The following is a 19611-nucleotide window of genomic DNA, read 5'->3' as shown; positions in this document are numbered from 1 at the left end:
ACTTAAAGTGCCGTATAAACTTTTTCACTTTTTCTCACGTCTTTGGTAATTGGACTTTATTTCTTTGTGGTCTGAACGCCCCAGATCCCTGTGGGAGCTCATGTGCTTGGGATTCCACGTTAAGCTGTAGGTTCACGTCTCATATAGGGTTTGTAGTGCTGAGCAAGGACATTAAACTTCAAAACAGCCAATTAATAAGCAATATAGTCAATTAATAACCCTTATTGACATGGTGGAAAAATTGTATTTAAGAATATGTTTTATGTTATTAGTCGAAATTTTAAATTATTTTTCTTTTTTGCTTTTTCTTTCGTACAGGTTGGAGACCTTCAGGCCAGTTATGTTATTATACAGAAAGCACTACAAGCGTATCCAGAACACGTAAATTCTAAAGAACTGCTTAAAAATCTCAAGAAACACTTTGCGTTTTTGTAAATGTAAAATTCTGTTCCACTGTTACCTGCTGGGTGAAGAGCACAATTCGTTAAGTCATTTTAAACCCACTTCAAAACATTTTTATGTCGTCAAATGCACATAAATGATTGACTATGGTATCTGAATCAATAAATTGATGCAGCTGTATTACGTGATGTGGAGTTTGAAGGTACGTATTGGTTATATCATAGTTTCTTCTTTATTCTTTTAGTTTCTTCTTTATTCTTTTTTTCTTTCTGACGCAGAACCATAAAAGTGAAGGAACTGGTATAATGGAGAAAGATATTACAGCGTAGTTACAGAGGCCTAACACCGTTTAAGAGGTCTGAATCAAATTACTACAGATTCAAATCAATTGTAGTTTATTTTGAAGCTTTTGATGCATAGACTGTGAACATTAGGTACTTGTGTGCCATCTTCAAGTACATAACACTTGAAATGTTTTGTTAATATAAGATTATGACGATAAATATGCTCATGAAATATAGAATTTCGGAAATAGCGTTTCTGGAGAGAATGGAACGCTTAAAGAACACTTTCTTTATTAATTGTATTTCACAAGTTTTCTCCGGACATCAAACTTAGTTTTTGAGGGTTTTCTTAATTTCTCTTTCTGAAAGATTTTTAAAATGAGAATGCTTCAGAGCACATTCTCTTCTTCGTTACCTGCAGTACCATGCTATTTTTCTTTCTTTCACAGGTATTCTAGTACAAGACAGTTGTAATATTTTCCTAAAGTTGAAATTGTTTAATAAGAGAAATTATTGTGACATCAACTCACGAATCATGACTCAAAATATAGCAGATGAACAGGGCCAAAAATTCTTCACCTCTCTTGTATTGAAAATTATGATTTGTTTGATTTAATTTCCATCCTATTTCAGTAGCGAGGCTGTATAAGACGATGCAGTCCGATCGTACTGTTTGTTCCCGAAGCTTTAAGCTCCCACCAGGAATCGAACTCTGTATCACGAGCGTACCAAAGGCGCACCTATTATGGATACAGCTGTGAAGAAGCACTGTTTTTAATTTTAGTTTTGCGACTACTCTTTCGAAAATGGTCCTCAGCCATTAGTCTGTTATTAATTAGGTATTGTGTCATTTCAATTAATCACTATGTATCGTACGGGATTTCTGTAATTTTTTTTTTTTCAATATATCTTATTTTTCAATAAACAGTGCTTATATTCTCAATACTTACTCGTACGTGTGTACCCTCTTGTCAAGTTTATTATGAACTATCAATTGTAATATAGTTTAAGAAAAAAGGGAACTTTAAGCCGCCAAAAGGCGTGGAAAGATGTCTCATCAATTATAAGAATTATTTTGTTGATCACATCTCATTAAGTGGAGTTTATGAAGCCATATGCAAATAAGATTGTTACATTGGTATGATAAACAGAAATGTAGACACAAGAATCTAGGAACATATCAGAGATGCTAAGAGAGATAACACTTCGGTGTCTAGTCTTTCAAAGCATCAGTACAATTTTAAATACGACATTGTACTACATGTTAAGGATCTACTTCGGTTACTGTAGAAGGAAGCGCGTAAAGCATTTTACATTAGGACAAAAAGTACCGGAACAAAATACAGAGAAAGAAAATTTGGACAAGGAATGAAATGCTGCAATTACCAAACTCATATAAAAGGGTGTATCCAAAAGTTCCAGGACAGTGCTCATAACATGCAAACCGCATGTAGTTCACAAACTTTCCCGTCTCCTTTAGCCTAACCGGCATAATCGTGGAACGTTAAACTCAAAGATTTCATTTCATTTTTATTTTCAGATTTTTATGGGTGGTAAGTGAAATGTACGTATGAGCAGTTGGTTATTGTTGCCTCTATAGAATAAATGTTTTCGTGTATAAATATTCACCTCATTTATATGTCAACGTCATCCGATGCCTGTCATGAAAGTCAGGGAATTTTTTGCCAAAAGTCTCCAGATCAGTTGGAACCCGGAATAAACGAACCAATCTGTCCCATGTGTATACCTTAAAGTATGGATACTATCTAACCGAGTCGGGGCAGAGCAAAGGTGGTGTGTCTGCGTGGTATGCGTGTTAGTACATCGAAGGGAGTAGGTGCATGAGCGACGATGGGTATGCGCGTATACGAAGGTGGGTTTTCGCATGTTACGGCTGTGCTATAGCACTTGTTATAATTTCAAACTAGTAGCGCTATACTTGTAACCATAAATTGCAAATCTTGTACACTGTGCAGAAATACTTCCACAGTGGAAGATAGTGCGTAGTATAATCATCTTTCATATGCACTTAATTATTTTAACAGTCGTAAAGCACTTGTAAAGATTTGACAGTAGTAACCGGGTCAATCCATGAAAAAACAAAAATTGCCGCTCGACCTTTCAAAAAAAAAATGAATGTTTAACCTATATCAGGGTATTTGAAAACCACAATTAATTATTTTTTACAACATCGCATGGGAATGCAGCGGCTGCCGCTATTTTGTGCGTTTTTAATTTTAGGCGTTTACGTTGTTTTGAATATCTTTGCATGTATTTGTCCTACCAAATTGAAAATTGCTGGACGTCTGTAACTCGTGCAGAGCTAAAACTTTGATCTCAACATTTTAGCCTAAAACCACTTGAAGGGAGTGAAATCAGGGTCTACAATAGCAACATCTTTGGACATTGAAAATATGTTTGGAAAGAGGAAGCAATTGACGTAGAGGTTTGAATTTGTGTGTGCATGTAGTCTGGGGTCATAAGTTAATACACAAAAATTTACAGACCTATAGCTCCTCCCAAAGGCCTGGATGGGGAATTATGCCAATTTAGCATGTTTCACTGTCCAGTATCTCCAGTGGGCCTGGATAAAAATTATCAAATTTTGGGAATAGTTAGTCCTTTACTATACCATAACACAACAAAGTGCGATTTGTGTTTTTTAGCAGAAGGGGGTCAAAGTATTAAGTAATGACATCATATTCTAGGAGGTGTTTTGTTCACAAATTCAACTGGAAATTCGTTGTCGTGAAGTAAAATGAAGTAGGAAGGATGAATGGTTAGTCCAGTCAAAGTTGTAACACTGTCTTATCACCCACAGCAGCACTGGTGAAGAATGCCACTATCAGCAGAAGGCGAGGAAAGTCAAAATGCACACTTAACCAAAAAAAAAAGCCGTAAGTACTCCTTGTTCTTGTTGCTTGTTATATCAATGATATTCAATCATGTTTATCCTTGTTTTAACTGTCAACTCATGCAGGAGACTGTTGTCCTTTCGTTTGATCCACATTCCGCAGTCAGTGTTTACAGTGAGTAAGTGTTCACTTTGAGAATTTTTTATCCAGGCCTATTGGAGATATTGGACAGTGAAACATGCTAAATTGGCATAATTCCCCAACTTTACGACTTTTTTTTTTTTTTAGGCCTTTGGGAGCAGCTACAGGTCTGTAATTTTTTGTGTATTAACTTACGACCCCGGACTACACGCAAACGCAAATTCAGACCTCTACGTCAGTTGTTTCCTCTTCCCAAACAAGTTTTCAATGTCCAAAAAGGTTGCTATTGTAGGCCCTGATTTCACCCCCTTCAAGTGGTTTTAGGCTAAAATGTTGAGATCAAAGTTTTAGCTCTGCACGAGTTGGAGACGTCCAGCAATTTTCAATTTGGTAGGACGAATGCATGCTGATATTCAAAACAATGTAAATGCTTAAAATCGAAAAAAACGCAAAATGGCGGCAGCCGCTGTGTCGCCATGAGATGTTGAAAAAAATAATTGTGATTTTGAAGTACCCTGATATCGCATAAACATTCATGAAAAAATTAGATTTTTTGGAGATGGTCGAGTCGCACATGCTTGATCACAGAATGGATTGACTCTAGTATGAAACGCGTTCTTTGGTGAGATTTTTTTTCTTTATAAGGGAGTAATAAGAAAAGTTAAAAATATTATTTGCAAGTTTTTATAATTTGATAATAATAATAATCAGTTTTGTAGTGTTAATTAAATCTAATCATAAATACTGATACAAGTATTACAGTATTGCGAGCGGTGATAATGTTTACAAAGAAATATAAGCAAAAGGCTAGTATTCACCACAAAAGAAACAAAATATTCTAAGTAGCGCTTTCGAAAGATCTTGCTTCCATCTTCAGCTTAGAAACAACTCGAAGACGATGTAAAACATAGGGGAGAAATGTGGATAGGTAAAAGATGGTTAAAAGGATTTAAAATATGTGAAGCACAAGTCTTCTGACAAAAATAAACACTTGACAGTTCCTAAGCTGAAGATGGAAGCAGAGTCTTCCGAAAGCGTTAGTTGGAATGTTTTTGTTTCTTTCGCTGTGAGTACTAGCCTTCTGCTTACATTCATTTGTACTGATACACATATTTTTTATTTAATAACAAGTATAGTTATTTAAATATTTTTCTGTTCTTTAATACAAAATAACAGAAAAAGAATAGTGGAGTTTCGATCGTTGCTTCTTCATTCAGTACTGACAGGGAGCGTCAACTTAGTGATCCAAGCCGATTTCGATAAAATTGGGCAGGTAGATACTACACGTGAAATAAACAAATAGGTGTATTTTTATTATTATTATTATTATTTTCTGCGGAAAACACTTCTTAGAGGAAAAGCTCCCACCGAGAAATTTATTACTCGACGCCAAAAGCACAGAAAAAGTAGACCGAAACGAATGAAACTGCGCACAGATATACTGGACGTAAAATAAGGGTATACGTGTTTCATATTTTCCTTCAAAAAACTTGAGTGAAGCAATGGCCCCTCCACTTATTACCACAAAATGTTAAAATTAATCATGAAAGTAGTTCAGAAGTCCAAGAATACTTGCCTTCATAGCAATATCCCACAGTAACCTAAAAATCCCTTCAAGAAACTTGCTTTGTATTGACGGATGAAGTCAGGATGGGGTTTTGCGTCTCGTGGGGTGTATATGGCTCGAATTTTGCTACAGTCTGATTGAAATCCATACTTCATGGAGATAAATCAATTGTTCATCGAGTGTGGCAACAAATTTTCACTTTTTTTCTGGAGAGGTGGCATTCGTAGAGGCGTCTATAGTGGGTCTTCCTCTCCCTCCGATGCCGCAGTAAGGATATGCCCACGACTTTTAAATACCATCCGGAGCTTTAATTTGCCACGTAGATTGCGGTTCACAGTTGACTATGCCACGTGCAATCGTCTTGCCATCACACGTTGTATAGGAGTGTTTTCCTTGCAGGGCCATTGAGCGCAATTTCCGAGCTACAGGTGGAGTCACCGAAGTACACGATCGCTTTCTACTTCCCTTACTAGATGAACGAAGTGCTGAAACGTCGTGGTGCTTATGTCTGTTATGTTCTTGATGGCTGTTGACCTCAGTGCACCTCCATTTGCCCTGCACTGTTTTTGAATCTGTGACACAGAAAACTTAGCGTGAAAAAGTGCTACGACGTAGCCTTCCCAAAACCGGTTGACCGTGGGAGCTATGGCCACACACCACACACGCGCGAACTTGGCGCGACATTAGAGACTTTCGGCTTTCTCCTGCTGTTCGAATCATTCGGATTGGTCGATTCTTTCAGCAAGGGTGAAGGTTTAAAATTGGACACGCATATAGATGGATCAACCTTCTGTACTCAGGGAGGAAAATTAGAGAGGAAGAAAGTGGGCTGTGATAAAGGAGTAGAATAATTTTGTTATCTTTCTTAATAAGGTTGCATAAGGGACCGAATTTCGCCAAGATAGGGATGCTTTCTTTATCTTCAAAATTAATTGAACACTCCCGAGAAGTTTTCAGATTTAAGTTTTCTTGTCTTTTGCACTTCAGAATCTGCTCCAGCGAACGATAGGGTCTTATGAAAAAAAAAAAAAAAAAAAAAAAGAAAAGTTAATATCTTTTGTCGTCTTAGAGTGTTTGTCTGCTCTCAATAGCACAAGAGAAAGCACTTCTCACATATATTCTCACAGTATGCATGACTGACATTTCTAATTACTCAATAATACTACAGACAAGCATGAAAGCTACTGCATAAAGCGCGCACCATCAACAAGGGATGTCTACTCTATATACGAGGGTGGTTCAATAATTACTGTCCCTGACCTAGAAGCAGTATTACTTTATCAAAAAGTTACCTTTCATAATAATGCACTTCTTCCACTTATGCTGTAAAGCCACTATGCCAGTTTCAAAGAAAGTGTCTGGCTCAGACGTGAGCCATTCCCCCACAGCTTCAATAACAGCTGCATTTGAGTTAAACTTCTTCCCCTTGATGTGCTCCTTCAACTTTGGAAATAAGTGAAAGTCACTAGGGGCGAGGTCGGGTGAACAGAGAGGATGTTGTAACACATCAAAACCAGCAGCATGGATTGCGGCACCAGTAAGATGTCTTTCGTGGGCCGGAGCATTATTTTGGTGGAACAGCACTGTTTGCTGCATCATCCCGCGCCGTTTTCCCGTGATTGCTTCGCGTAACTTAGGGATTAGGGCTGCATAATAGGCCCCCGTGATAGTGTGTCCAACTTCCAGGTAGTCAATAAAGAACACACTCTTCGCATCCCAAAAAATTGTGGCCATAAGCTTGCGTGCTGATGCTTGCACCTTGAACTTGTGTGGGGGAGGCGAACTGCTGTGTCGCCACTCCATTCTCTGCCGTTTGGACTTGGGATCATAGTGGTGGAGCCACGTCTCATCCACTGTCACAAATCTATCACAGAACTGTTTCAGGTCTTCCCTCATAACCTCCAAACCTGCCCTTGAACATCGAACTCTGTCTTTCTGATTTTCACGAGATAACATTTTGGGTACCCATCGAGCTGACACCTTTCTGAATCCCAAGTGTTCATGCACAGTGATTTCCACTGAGCCTACAGAGATGTGCATGATGTCTGCTAACTGTTGCACCATGATTCGTCTGTCTGCTATAACCGTATCATGCACAGCATCAATGTTTTTTGGGTGCATGCTGTTGTTGGAGGAGCTGGAGCTGTTGACAGCTTACCCTGCCGCAACGGAAGTCGCGGCACCAGTTCGTTAGCACCTGGTAGGAAGGAGCCCCATCACCCAACACACTGATCATGTCCTCATGACTCTCCTTTGGGCAAATACCCCTTTTTCTGGAGTACTTGACAGCTCGTTGTTCGGTTTTCTCCATTTATCAAGCTAGGTGCCACCTCTCACATCTGAAACGACAAAAAGCAGCTATGGTTCTGAAATTTAGCATATAGGCATCTAAGACATGAGTCTACAATATCCCCCATCAGCCATCCCAGCTCAAGTATTTTAAATATGCCGGGGACAATAGTTATTGAACCACAGAATTTTTCTTCTTCGTTTTGCCAAAATTGTGTTAATTTTCTTTCTATGTACTTTGAATGCGATGATTTATAAATTGAAGTAGTGTTAAATAATTGAAATAATTATGTGAAACGAAACGAAAACTCGTCTATTAACGGGGGGCCGCCGTGGCTCAGTGGTAGAGCGTTCACCTCTGGTGCATGGGGTCCCTGGATCGATCCCAGCTCGCGCCAAGTGAACCTTGTAGTGGAAAAACACCGTGTGCGTAGGTTTTCTCGGAGTTCTCCCGTTTTCTCCCACTTTCTTCATTCCATCATGTCATTCATTTCTCATCACCATCATCTCCTTTAGCCTAGCCAGCACAACCGTGGGACGTAAAACTTAATGATTTCATTTTCGTCTATTAAGGGGAGTTCTAACATTGAGTCTTTGTAATAATAGAAAACCTTGTAATCTTTCTTAATGAAAGGTTTTTATGTTTTTATAGGACGTAACAATAAAATCTTGCATGTTGCATTAATAATAGATTGTAAAATGTTGTAAAATGTTTCTGTAACTATTATCAGTTAGTTATTATAATTCTTCCACAGGTATTGTTTGAGTGGCAGCACCGAAGTGGGAAATCGAGTATGTGCACTGCAATCTATTGACTACAAAACGCAAATTTAAGTACGAAGGAAATTTAAAAATACTTATGCATAACTGATTCCGTCCTTTATTCTAGTCTAATTGAAATTTTGATGGTAAGATTTTCTATTGTTGAGGTTGAGATTTTTGGGAAGTTAATATATAATTTTATAATGCATTTAATATCAGGTAGATACGAGAAGTGAGGCCTTATGACTTTTTGAACATAGTGCTAGAATATTCAAAATAATAATCTATATTGAAAAATGAAGTCACAATGTACTAAATGACCATGGTCTCGTCCCATTTTCAAGAAGGATTTTTTTTAATGTGTAACGTAAGACTGTAGTTGCAGCTTAATTAGCAATGCGTATAAAACATTACATGCATAGGCGCCGATCCTGAGAGATCCGAAGTGACTTTATCCCTCCCTCCCCAAAGTTTCTTGGGCCCCCTAGAATCTAGATGTCTTGGCTTAAATATTGAACAATGAAACACACATCTGAACTAGGGAGTGCTCTTAACCTATGTCCAGAACCTCTACTTTTACGCATTCTTCACAGTGGCGTCACCAGCGAGAAACTTGAGCTTGTCGTCTGCTTCGCGCGCTGTACAGAAATGCAATATTGCAAGATAGTGTGGTGAACTTGAGTACGTGTGTACGTATTTATTATTACGTGTATTTGTGCATTTCATTTCTTGTAATATAGTGTTTCTTTTTGTTTTGTTTTGTGTATGTGTGTTTGTGGGTGTGAATAAAAATGCCTTCTTGTGCTGTAGCAAAGTGAAGGAATCATATTAGAAAAACGAAAAGTACAGGTAGGTATTGTGCAACACAATTTCCCTAAGGACTCTCTTCTTGCTAAACAGTAGGTCCATGCATGTAAAAGAAAAGATAAAATAAACTTTAAAAACGCGACTGTTTGTAGTGTGCATTTCTCAGAAAACATTATTTGCGAGATCTGAAATTTCAACTTCTAGGCTTACCGCCAAAGAAAATTCTGAAACCAAATGCAGTTTCCTCAGTTCAGCTAGACATTCAAAGTCCAATTCCTGACAAAATGGAACAAATTATGTTGAAGTTTATCTTTCATCTTCAAGTGTTCCGGCATGATAGAACATTAAAATATGAATCGCGAGAAGTCAGAAAACAGGTTCTGAACAACTTGTCTACACTTTTTCCAAAAAAGAGAAATTAGATAAGGAAACAGAAGCAGAATTTAGAGATTTTAATATTGACAGGGAACAATTAAACACAAAATTAATAACTATGAAACAGTCGAACAAAAACCTCAAATGCAAATTATTAATCTCAAAGCGAGAAATGCTGTATTGCGTTGTACCATAAATAAGAAGAGTAAAGAAATCAAATCTTTGAAAAAAAAAAAAATCTTAGTGATAAAGTGAAACCTGTTGTCAAGCAAATTACAGGAAGTCTTTTCACTCCTATGCAAATAGAGTTTCTTATAAGTAAAAAGAAAAGAGCGCGTTGAAATAAAGATGACATAAGTAAAGCTCTGACGATACGCGCTTTATCATAATAATGCTGTTTATACATCCGAAACACCATGAATTTTCCACTTCCAGGGCTATTCACTTTGGGAAAATGGGTCTTCCATTTATTTAATTGTAGCCCTAGAATTTTGCATGATGTATTAAGAGTTAATGCGCTATCAAGTGCAGCAGTTCAATGATAAAGATTTACTGTGTGTGTTAACTTTTGATGAAATGAACATAGATTCACGCATTTGCTATTATATTAAAAAAAAAAAAAAAAAAAAAAAAAAAAAAGTGTTGGGTCCTTATAGCCAAGTATTAGTTTCTATGTTACGTGGATTATGTAAAAATAGCCTATATACTACGATTTTGATGTTCAAATGACAGGGACATTATTATTGAAAATAATTTCAGTGATTCTTGAGGTTGGCTAGAAAGAGGAAGGGAGGTGGAAAGGAAGATCTCAAAATAGATTCCTAATCGTATTTTCCTAATCCCTGTGAGTCCAATAGTAGAGTTTGAGTTTTCGCTGATATTCCTCATTTGCTGAAGCTACTTTGCAGTCACTTTTTGGACAATAATTTTACATTATCAAATGGGGAAAAAATATATAGGAATGTTGTAGAGCGTCTGTTGGCGTTAGCTGCCTGACACTTTTAATTATGAGCAGGAAGATATAGACCTTTCTTTAAAGCTCTGTGATACCTGTTGCAATAATCAACAATGAAGATTACTTTACTTACCATCTTTTTACAGGGGTCACTCCAGATATACAGCAACGTTATCCGCAATTGAAAGTGATGCTGTAACACACGAAATAATTCTTCAGGATGTGTTCAGAGAGAATAGTTCCGCCTCATCGCAATCAGAGTGTTCTCGAGAAGGTCTCTGTTACCTAGCAGGATACATTGCTCATCGTTGTCAGTCACTGGACTGATTACTTGGACAACCCACAAGAGAGAGCTTAGTTGGACCACCAAATGCTGAAGATTGGATTGAAAAATTATTAAGAGGTAGATTACTTGTTCCTACAGGAAATTGGCTCTTGACTGTTCGAGAGTTTGAAGCACTTTTCACCGATTTTCATGGGAATAAAATTAATCAGAAAAGGGGAGTGATTAAGACTTTGTGTAAGGTTTTATGTAAAAAGTACACCGATTTACATCTGACCATAATAAAAACATGTGTTCGCACAAGAACATTTATTCTCATAAGGCACTTAAATGTACAAGCCAAAGCCGAGAGAGCAATGAAGTATCACCAAAAGAAGGCGCGGATGTGGGTAGTGTCCTCGATGTCAAAGTAAAATAACAAGTGTATTTTCCTTATTCATTTTCATAAATTTCTATGTACATGCATGAAGTTCATCATTTAAAATGTTATTTTTCGATATTTTTCTGCTTATTGGTCCTCTGTAGATATTTGAGTTGGAAATCGGAATAACACTCCGGGGCGTCCCGTGGGTAAAACATGTGGACCTATTGCCCCACACCTTGCACCATAGGATGGAAGAGTTAGAAATTTCAGTGAAAGTAGCAAGTTTAATATTTCTAATTCATTGATGAGATTAGTGTTGTCCAAAACAATAAATGTCTCGTCTCGTCTGCAATCCGAGACGAGAAGTATAATTTAAATTCAAGTCTAAAAAAATGGCAGTTCTCGTCCCGTTTTCGAGGCACGATGAGAAATTTCACGAGTTTCATTGGCAGCACTAGTTCACCCAAGTATTAGACCTTAAACATTGATTTAGTTTTACACGGTTCATAGTTTAAAAAAACTATAAATTGATAAAGTGATTGTAAGAACACAATGAGGAGCATTCATTTATCAATATTTAAAAATATGCAAGTCATTACACAATGTATTCCAATAATAAATATGGTTTAAATGTTGCTATATATCATCCTTCGTGGATCTCTCGTGACTTACAGTACACATTCACAGTAACATTTCAGATCTAAATAAATTTAAAATTAATTATAATTCAAGAATTATCTATCTCCTCAAAAAAAATGAAATAAATGATTATGCAATATACATTGTTAATTTTCCATAATGTAAATTGCATTAAGATGATGTTCTGTTTATTGCTGTTTATTTATTTATTCGTAGTTTGTGTGTAGGAGAGGGTTACGACAGCAAAAATATTATTCATAAAAAAAGAAATATATTCTGCGTGTTTCGTACGCTAAAATACCTGCATGCTTCTCGCTGGTGATGTCACGCAAACGAAGAACGAAGCGTCTGCACTTATAGCCTAACGTTTCTTTTTAATAACCTTGATCTGAACACGCCACCACCACCACTGAAAGTTATACAAAAATCGGCGCCTCTGATTACATCCGTGATATTAAGAGTTAATCTCAGATCATGAAATAAGTAATTTGCTTAACACAGTAGTAGAATCATATGGGGCACTAGCAATGGTGCATTGGTGTTTTATTATTATTAGTTAATATGCTATATTTGCTCATTAGAACACGGTTCCGTTTATATATATATATATGACTTACCAGAAATAGATGGATTCAGTTGTTCAGTATATTTTAGAATTCTACATCATGATTGTAACCGATCCGTGTCGTAATTAACATAGTTGCATTATAATATGTGTTTGTATTTAAGATTTATGTAATATTTTACATGATGCATTTACATCTTGCTATTCCTTCCCGCCTTCTTTCTTCTTCCCTATCCATCCATCATCTTTTATATCCACAGAAGTAACAAGTAAAGTTGGAAGAGAGATTTAAGCGGGAGTCTTGCTTCTTTAGCTCTCTAAAGGTATGTTAAAGTAATAGAAAATAAAAGAAAAAGCCAAGATTCATAGATTACGGGAGGAATACCTCCTCCTTTTGTCGTTTCTCCAGCCTATCAAGGAAAAATATAAACATAAAACTGAGGTCGGAAAAAGAGAATCAGCTTAAATAAAAACCTGAAATTACCCTGAGATAACTCTTTATTGACTAGTTAAAACAAAATATCTGTGCCGTGAGGTTACTCGCTCTGTAACTGCAAGCTCTCGTAAAGGCGGAGACATTCACTATTAGGCCTGCTGTCTCCTAACAAGCTCCTCTAATTTCCCTAAAGAAACTTTAACTATTATGGACTCGAACAGGAACTCAAGCCTCACTCCAGCCTTTGCGAATTCCCGAGCCCTTAAAATCATCCGAGAACCTCATTAAAATTCTTATCCCGGCGAGCACCGAAAAGGTAACTGCCCAAGTCAGTCTCTCAGACAGAACCAGTGCCAGCATTAAAATGTAAAGAGAAACCCTCATTACGGGCTACTCTGGCCTATGTCCCTTGAAAAAAAAAAAAAAAATCTAGCTATCATTTACAAAGTCGCAGGCTTCATCACTTAGAAACCTGCTTAAAACTATCAGAAGCAGAGAGTCCCCGAAGAAATTTTTAAAAGAAGTGAATCCTGGAAGAAGGGGTGGGTTGACTTATATAGTCTCAAGCCTCGCGCCAAGTGGTCAGCTTTCCACACAATTTCCCCAATCTTCCCTATAAAAGAAAAAAGGCGCAAAAAAAAAAAAAAAAAAAAAAAAGCAGCGAAGATTTCCACGGCGTATAGGGGAGTCAAGTTCAGAGCTCTTTTTGTAACTTTCTAAAACTACTAAATTAAAAAAATATGTTAGAGGCATAGCAAGAATTCATTTACACAAAATTAAGAACATTTTAATATATATAAAAGCAAAGCAAAAATTAGCACTATATATATAAGTACCTTGGCCAAGGATTTTTTTATACTACTAAAACAATACTAATATTATATTAAATACTAATTTAATTACCAACAAAATTTATACAAATGAAACAGCTATACACCAGAGGTGCTATAGCATAGCCTACCTCCTTAAATAATAAGAGAGAAAAAAAAAGAAAAGAAAAATTCTCTGTATTGCAGTCCAAAGTCCTTGAGTTCATTCTCAATTGTTCATTATTTTAAATGATTTCTTATTCACTGTCTTATTCACTGAAAAAAAAAAATGTATGTAAAAATAATAAAACACTCGAACTAATACACTTATCAACTCAATAATTGTTCAAAGTCTGATTCAGTTCTATATTTCACCAAATTCTTATCTGAACTTTAATACACACATACGAGTCTTCTTAGTAACACTTAGATAATTGTTCCTAGGGAACACAGTCACTTACACACAGTAGAGTCCGTGTAGGAGAAATTCTCTCGCCCTCAAAATTTTAATTTCCTTCTCGCCCTCAAAATTTTAATTTCCTTCTCGCCGGAGAATCAGATATAGGGACATCTTCAACGTCAACGTCTTGGAGTTAATGGAAAAAAATCTTCGTCGAAACAGAGGCACAGAACATCGTCGTTCCCTGAGTCGTGGTCGTGAGGAGGAATTCGACCGGGGGTCAAACCAGTTCCCTCAGGTTTCGGAGTCGGTGCCGTATCTTTTACACTTTGCAGCAGCCTAATCTCCTGCAGCGAACATGTCGACGGGTCTATTTTCTGGATCTTATGGTCGGGGTTATTTTCATCAGAACGTTTTAATCTTCGTTTATTATTCTTGTTAGAGTCCACATTGAACAGAAGTGTAAGTTCTATTGGATTAACAGGATCGGGTCTGGCCGCGCAGAATACATGCCTAACAGACTTTTTTGTTTTCTTAAAAAAAAATCTTTTCCTCCATATTAAGGCTGAACTCGGAGAAAAATCCTCTAGGCTTATCTCGGTCAGATGTAAAAGCGAATATGTCCAGTTTTCTAAGTTCACAATTCATATATCACTAATTTCCTTTTTTTAAAAAAAAAATATGGAAAAGGGAGGACAACAACAAAATTCAAAGAAGGCACTCTACAATCAATGACCACTCAACATTAGAAAGTTTTATTTTATTTATTTATTTATTTTTTTTTTTTAAAAAAAAAACTCAATTCTCACTCTTTCCTATTCAAGCTGAGTTACTAATGACAATTGACGGCATACTAAAATAGTGAACAAAGAAAAGAAGTATTTGGTCGCCAATAAACGAATTTTACACGTGGAAAGTCTGTCCTCTCAATTCCTATATATACGTTTGTTCCGGAACTTTCAGGCGCGTTTGTCCCTCACAACTATTGTTAACATTTTTCCTCGGCACATGGTAGTCTTCTTTCTGTTCATGAAGATGTCTTGCAAAGGTTGGGGGCTCATAAAATTTTTAAAGAAGTCACAATTAACCCTTATTTCCTTGTTGGTAAAGACATTCCTGACTAAATAAGTGTTTTGTGCTAGCTTCGACTTTATTACGTAAGGACCATCGAATTTGGGTAAGAACGACTTCGTAACAGATTTCGCTAAGCAAGAAAGCCTAACTGATTTCATCCACACCTTTTGTCCGATTCTGAAGGGGTTAGGCAAGCGCAACCTGTCATAAAACCTTTTCTGAGTGACGTGTATCTTCTTTTGAATTTCATTTGCACGCTCAAAAGCCCATGTAACCCTGGACTTAATTTCCTACGCATAGCGGGGGTACGAATCCTCGCTCTGTTCTTCACTGTCAACTGGAGACAAAAGAGGGTCCAAGGGAGAAGATACACTGCGACCATAATGCAATTCAAAAGGAGTATATTGAGTGGCCGCACATGTTCTCGAGTTTAGAGCAAACTCAATAAATCTCAGATCTTTCGCCCATTGGTCATGCTCTTCATTATACATGGCCAACATCATCTTGCAATCCTTAATAACTTTTCAGATTTATTCCCCTTCGGCCTGTTTAGAGAAATCTTAATGCTTTTCGACCCTAATATACGCAAAGTTTCCGTCCACAATTTCCCAGAAAAGCTCTGATAGTTTCACTATGATTTTCCGGTATACACCGTGTCTGCAAAAAAAATCCATCAAGCACGAGGAAACCGCTTTAGCTGTAATCTTCCTTAATGGAAATAAATTAACATATCGGGTGAAACTGTCAATAACAATAAGGCAATATGAGAAACCTCCATTCTTAGAGCGGGTCATGGGTCCAAATGTATCTACATATGCCGTACGGCCGGCCACACACTCCAGTGTACTGGACATTAAACCAAATTTACGTTTGCCATAATCCTTATACTTAGCGCATACCACGCAATTTTTACAAAACTGCATAATATCCCTATGCATTCCCAGCCAAAAATATCGTTTTCTAATACGAGAAAACGTCTCTCTGGGATGAGGGTGTCCGGAAAATTCAGCGTTGTAGGCTCTGTCACAAACTAGGGCTCGCAGTGAAACGGGGACCCCCACACACTGAAACTCAATTTCGTCAAAAAGCATCTTCCTAATTAAAATTCCTTCCTCTGATATAAAGGTTCCCTTAGCCCAGTTTTTAAATTTCTTCGTCTGCTTCTTGGGAATAGCATTTCTTTCACCTCTAAAAAAAAGCAGCAATCTTTTCAGAAAAACATCCTTTCCCTGATGTTCGACTAACCTCGCAGGAACAATGATGTCTTTGTAATTGAGAGAATCGTTTCTTTCTTCGTCGTCCCCTTCTACCTCCACTATAAGACAGAAGCATTTCTCTCTTCTCCCTGGGACTAACATCTATGTGCCTAGGAAGCGTCCTCATACTATCCCTCTTTCTTTCTCTGAGTTTCCTCTTAACCTCCTTAATATCTTCACTAACTTGCTTGTCGATAATAAAAATCTCCTCACTCTGAAGATCTTCTGCATCAGCAAGCTGTCCGTCTTCGCCTAGCACTTTTAAGAAACCAGCGTCGGTCGCTTTGAAGTGGTAAGAGCTCATTAGAAAGTTCTGAACCTTCAAAGTCTTCTGGTTCGGTAAAACTGTCTTCGTCGCGGCTTAAATAGTCGACATAGTGTTCGGCGCCGTTTACAAATTTCAGTACCACCGGAAATCTGGAAGTTCGAGTAAGCCACCTAGAAATCATAGGAGGGGCCTTCGTCGTTTTTAGAAGCGTGTAGTCGGAATTTTTTTTTTAAATTACATATATTTTGTATTTATTTCTATTTTGTTATTATATATTGTATGGGTTAGTTAATAATGATTAATATATTAAGTACCTTCTTAAGTAGTACTTGCGAAATGTCCTTGGTAATAAATATTCGGCTCTGAGAAGTATTTAAGTGTAGGGGTATAACTCCTAACAATTCCGATCTACATATTGCAAAAATAAGGATATGTCTGATTATGATAAATATTTATATATTTGCTTAAAGGAAACAAATCTTTACGTAAGAAGATAAACAAGAATTTTATTTTATAAAAATAATAAATAGAACTAGTGTTTCAAAGACGAGGAAAAATATCTGAAGAGATCAGGAACAACAAGTTAAATAAAAAATGCCACCTGATGAACGAAAATAAAGGGGAAAATTCAGGATCTCCATTATCTGTTTTCTTATCAAAATATCTGGCTTACTATATCTTGGTGCTTAAATAGGTAAATAGCTAAAAATACTAAATCCTACTCAGACACCTTCCACCACTCTGGAAGTCACTAACAAAATGTTTAAATATCTGGCTATCATTCTAGCTGTCACTACCTTTAATAAGGAAAAAAACTATTTTAGCCTCCACTCAGGCTTCAGCCGCCACTCCGACTGTCTCTGCCTTTAATTAAATATATATATATATATATATATATATATATATATATATCTTACTTCCATTCAGGCTTCAGCCGCCACTCCGACTGTCTCTACCTTTAATTATATATATATCTTCCATTCAGGCTTCAGCCGTCACTTCGACTGTCACTAATGGAGAGACAATCATTCTTGGCAATCCCACAGATTCACCTAACCGGCTATCATTTTAGCCAGCGGAAGGCGTAGGGGTACTCTAGGGCAGCTTGAGAGCACCGAAACCAGAGAGTTCAGTTTAAGCTCTGATGAAATGGGGCGAGGGCTTCCCTTATAAAGGGGAAGAAAGCAGAAAGCCAGGTCACGACAGTGTCGCCGCTGCGTGGGAGAAATTAAAAAATTCGTCTAGCAGAAAGGGTTGAGCGATTGGGGAGATACCTGGTGACATTTACATGGATTATTTATCTTTTTGTTGCTCCTTTGGCCAGAGAAAGAACGAAAGAAGTTACATGTTAGCTGTGTTAACTAATCAACATAGATAAATACATAATTAGAATACAAATATATTAAAGATAATAATTATTAATAAAAGTTAATCTTTGGCCAAAGATAATGATGTACTTTATGCAACTGTTTTTCTTTTTTAACGAAAACAGGGTATTGCATAATACTACGCAGTTTAAAAAAAATGAAAAAAAAATTCGATACAGTAATCCTTTATACCCAACTAAAATGTTATATATATATATATATATATATATATATATATATATATATTCTGTTTTACACCACAGCAGTTTCTTTCTTCCAGTTTATAGAAAATTAACTTTTCTTCAGAGCAGTCTCTCTGATTTTTTTTTTTTTTAATTCACCACACAACTATTAACACACTTCGATATATTCAATGAATCACAACTATACTTTCTTTTTTATTATTCACTAAACTTTAAACGTTTCTTAGTCCGTAGAAACTGTTGGTATTCGTAGTCACTATCGAGGTTTTTTCCAAGCGTCAAAGGAATCTCGTCCGATTCTGTTAAGTCTATTTATAGAATGTCCTCACTGTGATGGTTTGAATCCATCCTATTTTGAACTGTTCCTGCCGAGTTGGAATTCTTGAAGTGTGAAATGATACTCCGGTTGCTGGATTTTTCGCTTTTCCCTTGGAGTATTCGGTTTTTTGAAAGTCCTCCTTCTTCTTGCCATTTGCAGGCTTTCATCAAGCTTCACCTGCAATTCTAATTCACTGGAATTTTCACTTATTGGTCTGCACGAGACGTAAAGAGATCATGTTTTAGGCCTCGACATCTTTGTTCCTTCTGCTACCTGCAACGTGTGGTCTCCCAAGCTCATACTCCGGGCTGGTATGCAGCCTCCAGGCTAAACTCTCCTGTTGCTGTGCAAGGTGGGAGGCAAAATCTGGGGGTGAGAAAAATGGTTTGAATTGATCTGCGTTGGCGCTCGTCTGGTTTGTTCTGTTCTGTCTAAAACTTCTGTTCTACAATTGTTTTATTATTATTATTATTATTATTATTATTATTATTATTATTATTATTATTATTATTATTATTATTATTATTAGTATTAGTATTATTATTACCATTTAATTTTCAAGTCCTTAAGTATGACAATCCTTGTCTAACTAGCTTTTCCTAGCTTAGCTGAGCAATTTTAAATGAAAAGTCTTCTTAATATTTACATAAATAGCCGTTACTTTGTTTATTTAATTCTTGAATACACAACTGAGTACAAATTTGGAAAGAGAAACTCTAATTATTTTTACACCAAATTATCCCTCATTAGGCTATATATGTATCTCAAGGTACGCTTTACTGCCAAGCCAAAAGGTAATTGGGAAGTAGTAGGCCTACAGGTAGATTGTTTTTATTCCGAAACTGCCGAAGTCAAAATATTAAAATCTTCTTGAACTCACGGATTATTGTTTACTGCATTACTTTCAAAACGAATTTTTAAAAATATAGTTTTTATAGTTTTCTTCAGAAATTGAGAAAAATAATATCCCAATTACCTCGTCTTACTTTATTTCGTGCTAAATTATTGTACTATCAGTCATACCAAAGTCGAATATCTACAATAAAGATATCTACAAAACTACTACAAATGTCCCTGTTTTTCTCCAAAACATAAGTTAATAACATTTTTGTCATATTTTACAAAATTACTACTTTTGTTAGTCACCGATACTCAAATAATGGGTATAATCTACTGTCACTCACTTTCTGT

At 36.6% G+C, this 19611-nt stretch overlaps 1 protein-coding gene across 3 annotated transcripts in view; it reads left to right on the top strand.

Annotated features, from left to right (window-relative positions):
* BBS8 (tetratricopeptide repeat protein 8) overlaps positions 1–19611 on the top strand; it is a 107665-nt gene that overhangs the window by 25149 nt on the left and 62905 nt on the right. Inside the window, exons 8-10 of one of the 3 annotated variants that reach the window (XM_081765169.1) lie at positions 319–604; positions 8294–8446; positions 10584–18089. In XM_081765169.1, the coding sequence (XP_081621295.1) occupies positions 319–435 (117 nt within the window). In that variant the 3' untranslated portion in view covers positions 436–604; positions 8294–8446; positions 10584–18089. Of the gene's footprint in view, positions 1–318; positions 605–8293; positions 9349–10583; positions 18090–19611 lie in introns of those variants that run through there. The other 2 variants (XM_081765168.1, XM_081765171.1) reach the window with 2 other exon arrangements.

This window comes from Thermobia domestica, chromosome 7, assembly GCF_964235325.1.
Source record: "Thermobia domestica chromosome 7, izTheDome1.hap1.1, whole genome shotgun sequence".
Lineage (NCBI taxonomy): Eukaryota > Metazoa > Arthropoda > Insecta > Zygentoma > Lepismatidae > Thermobia > Thermobia domestica.
This window is presented reverse-complemented; position numbering and strand designations above follow the sequence as displayed.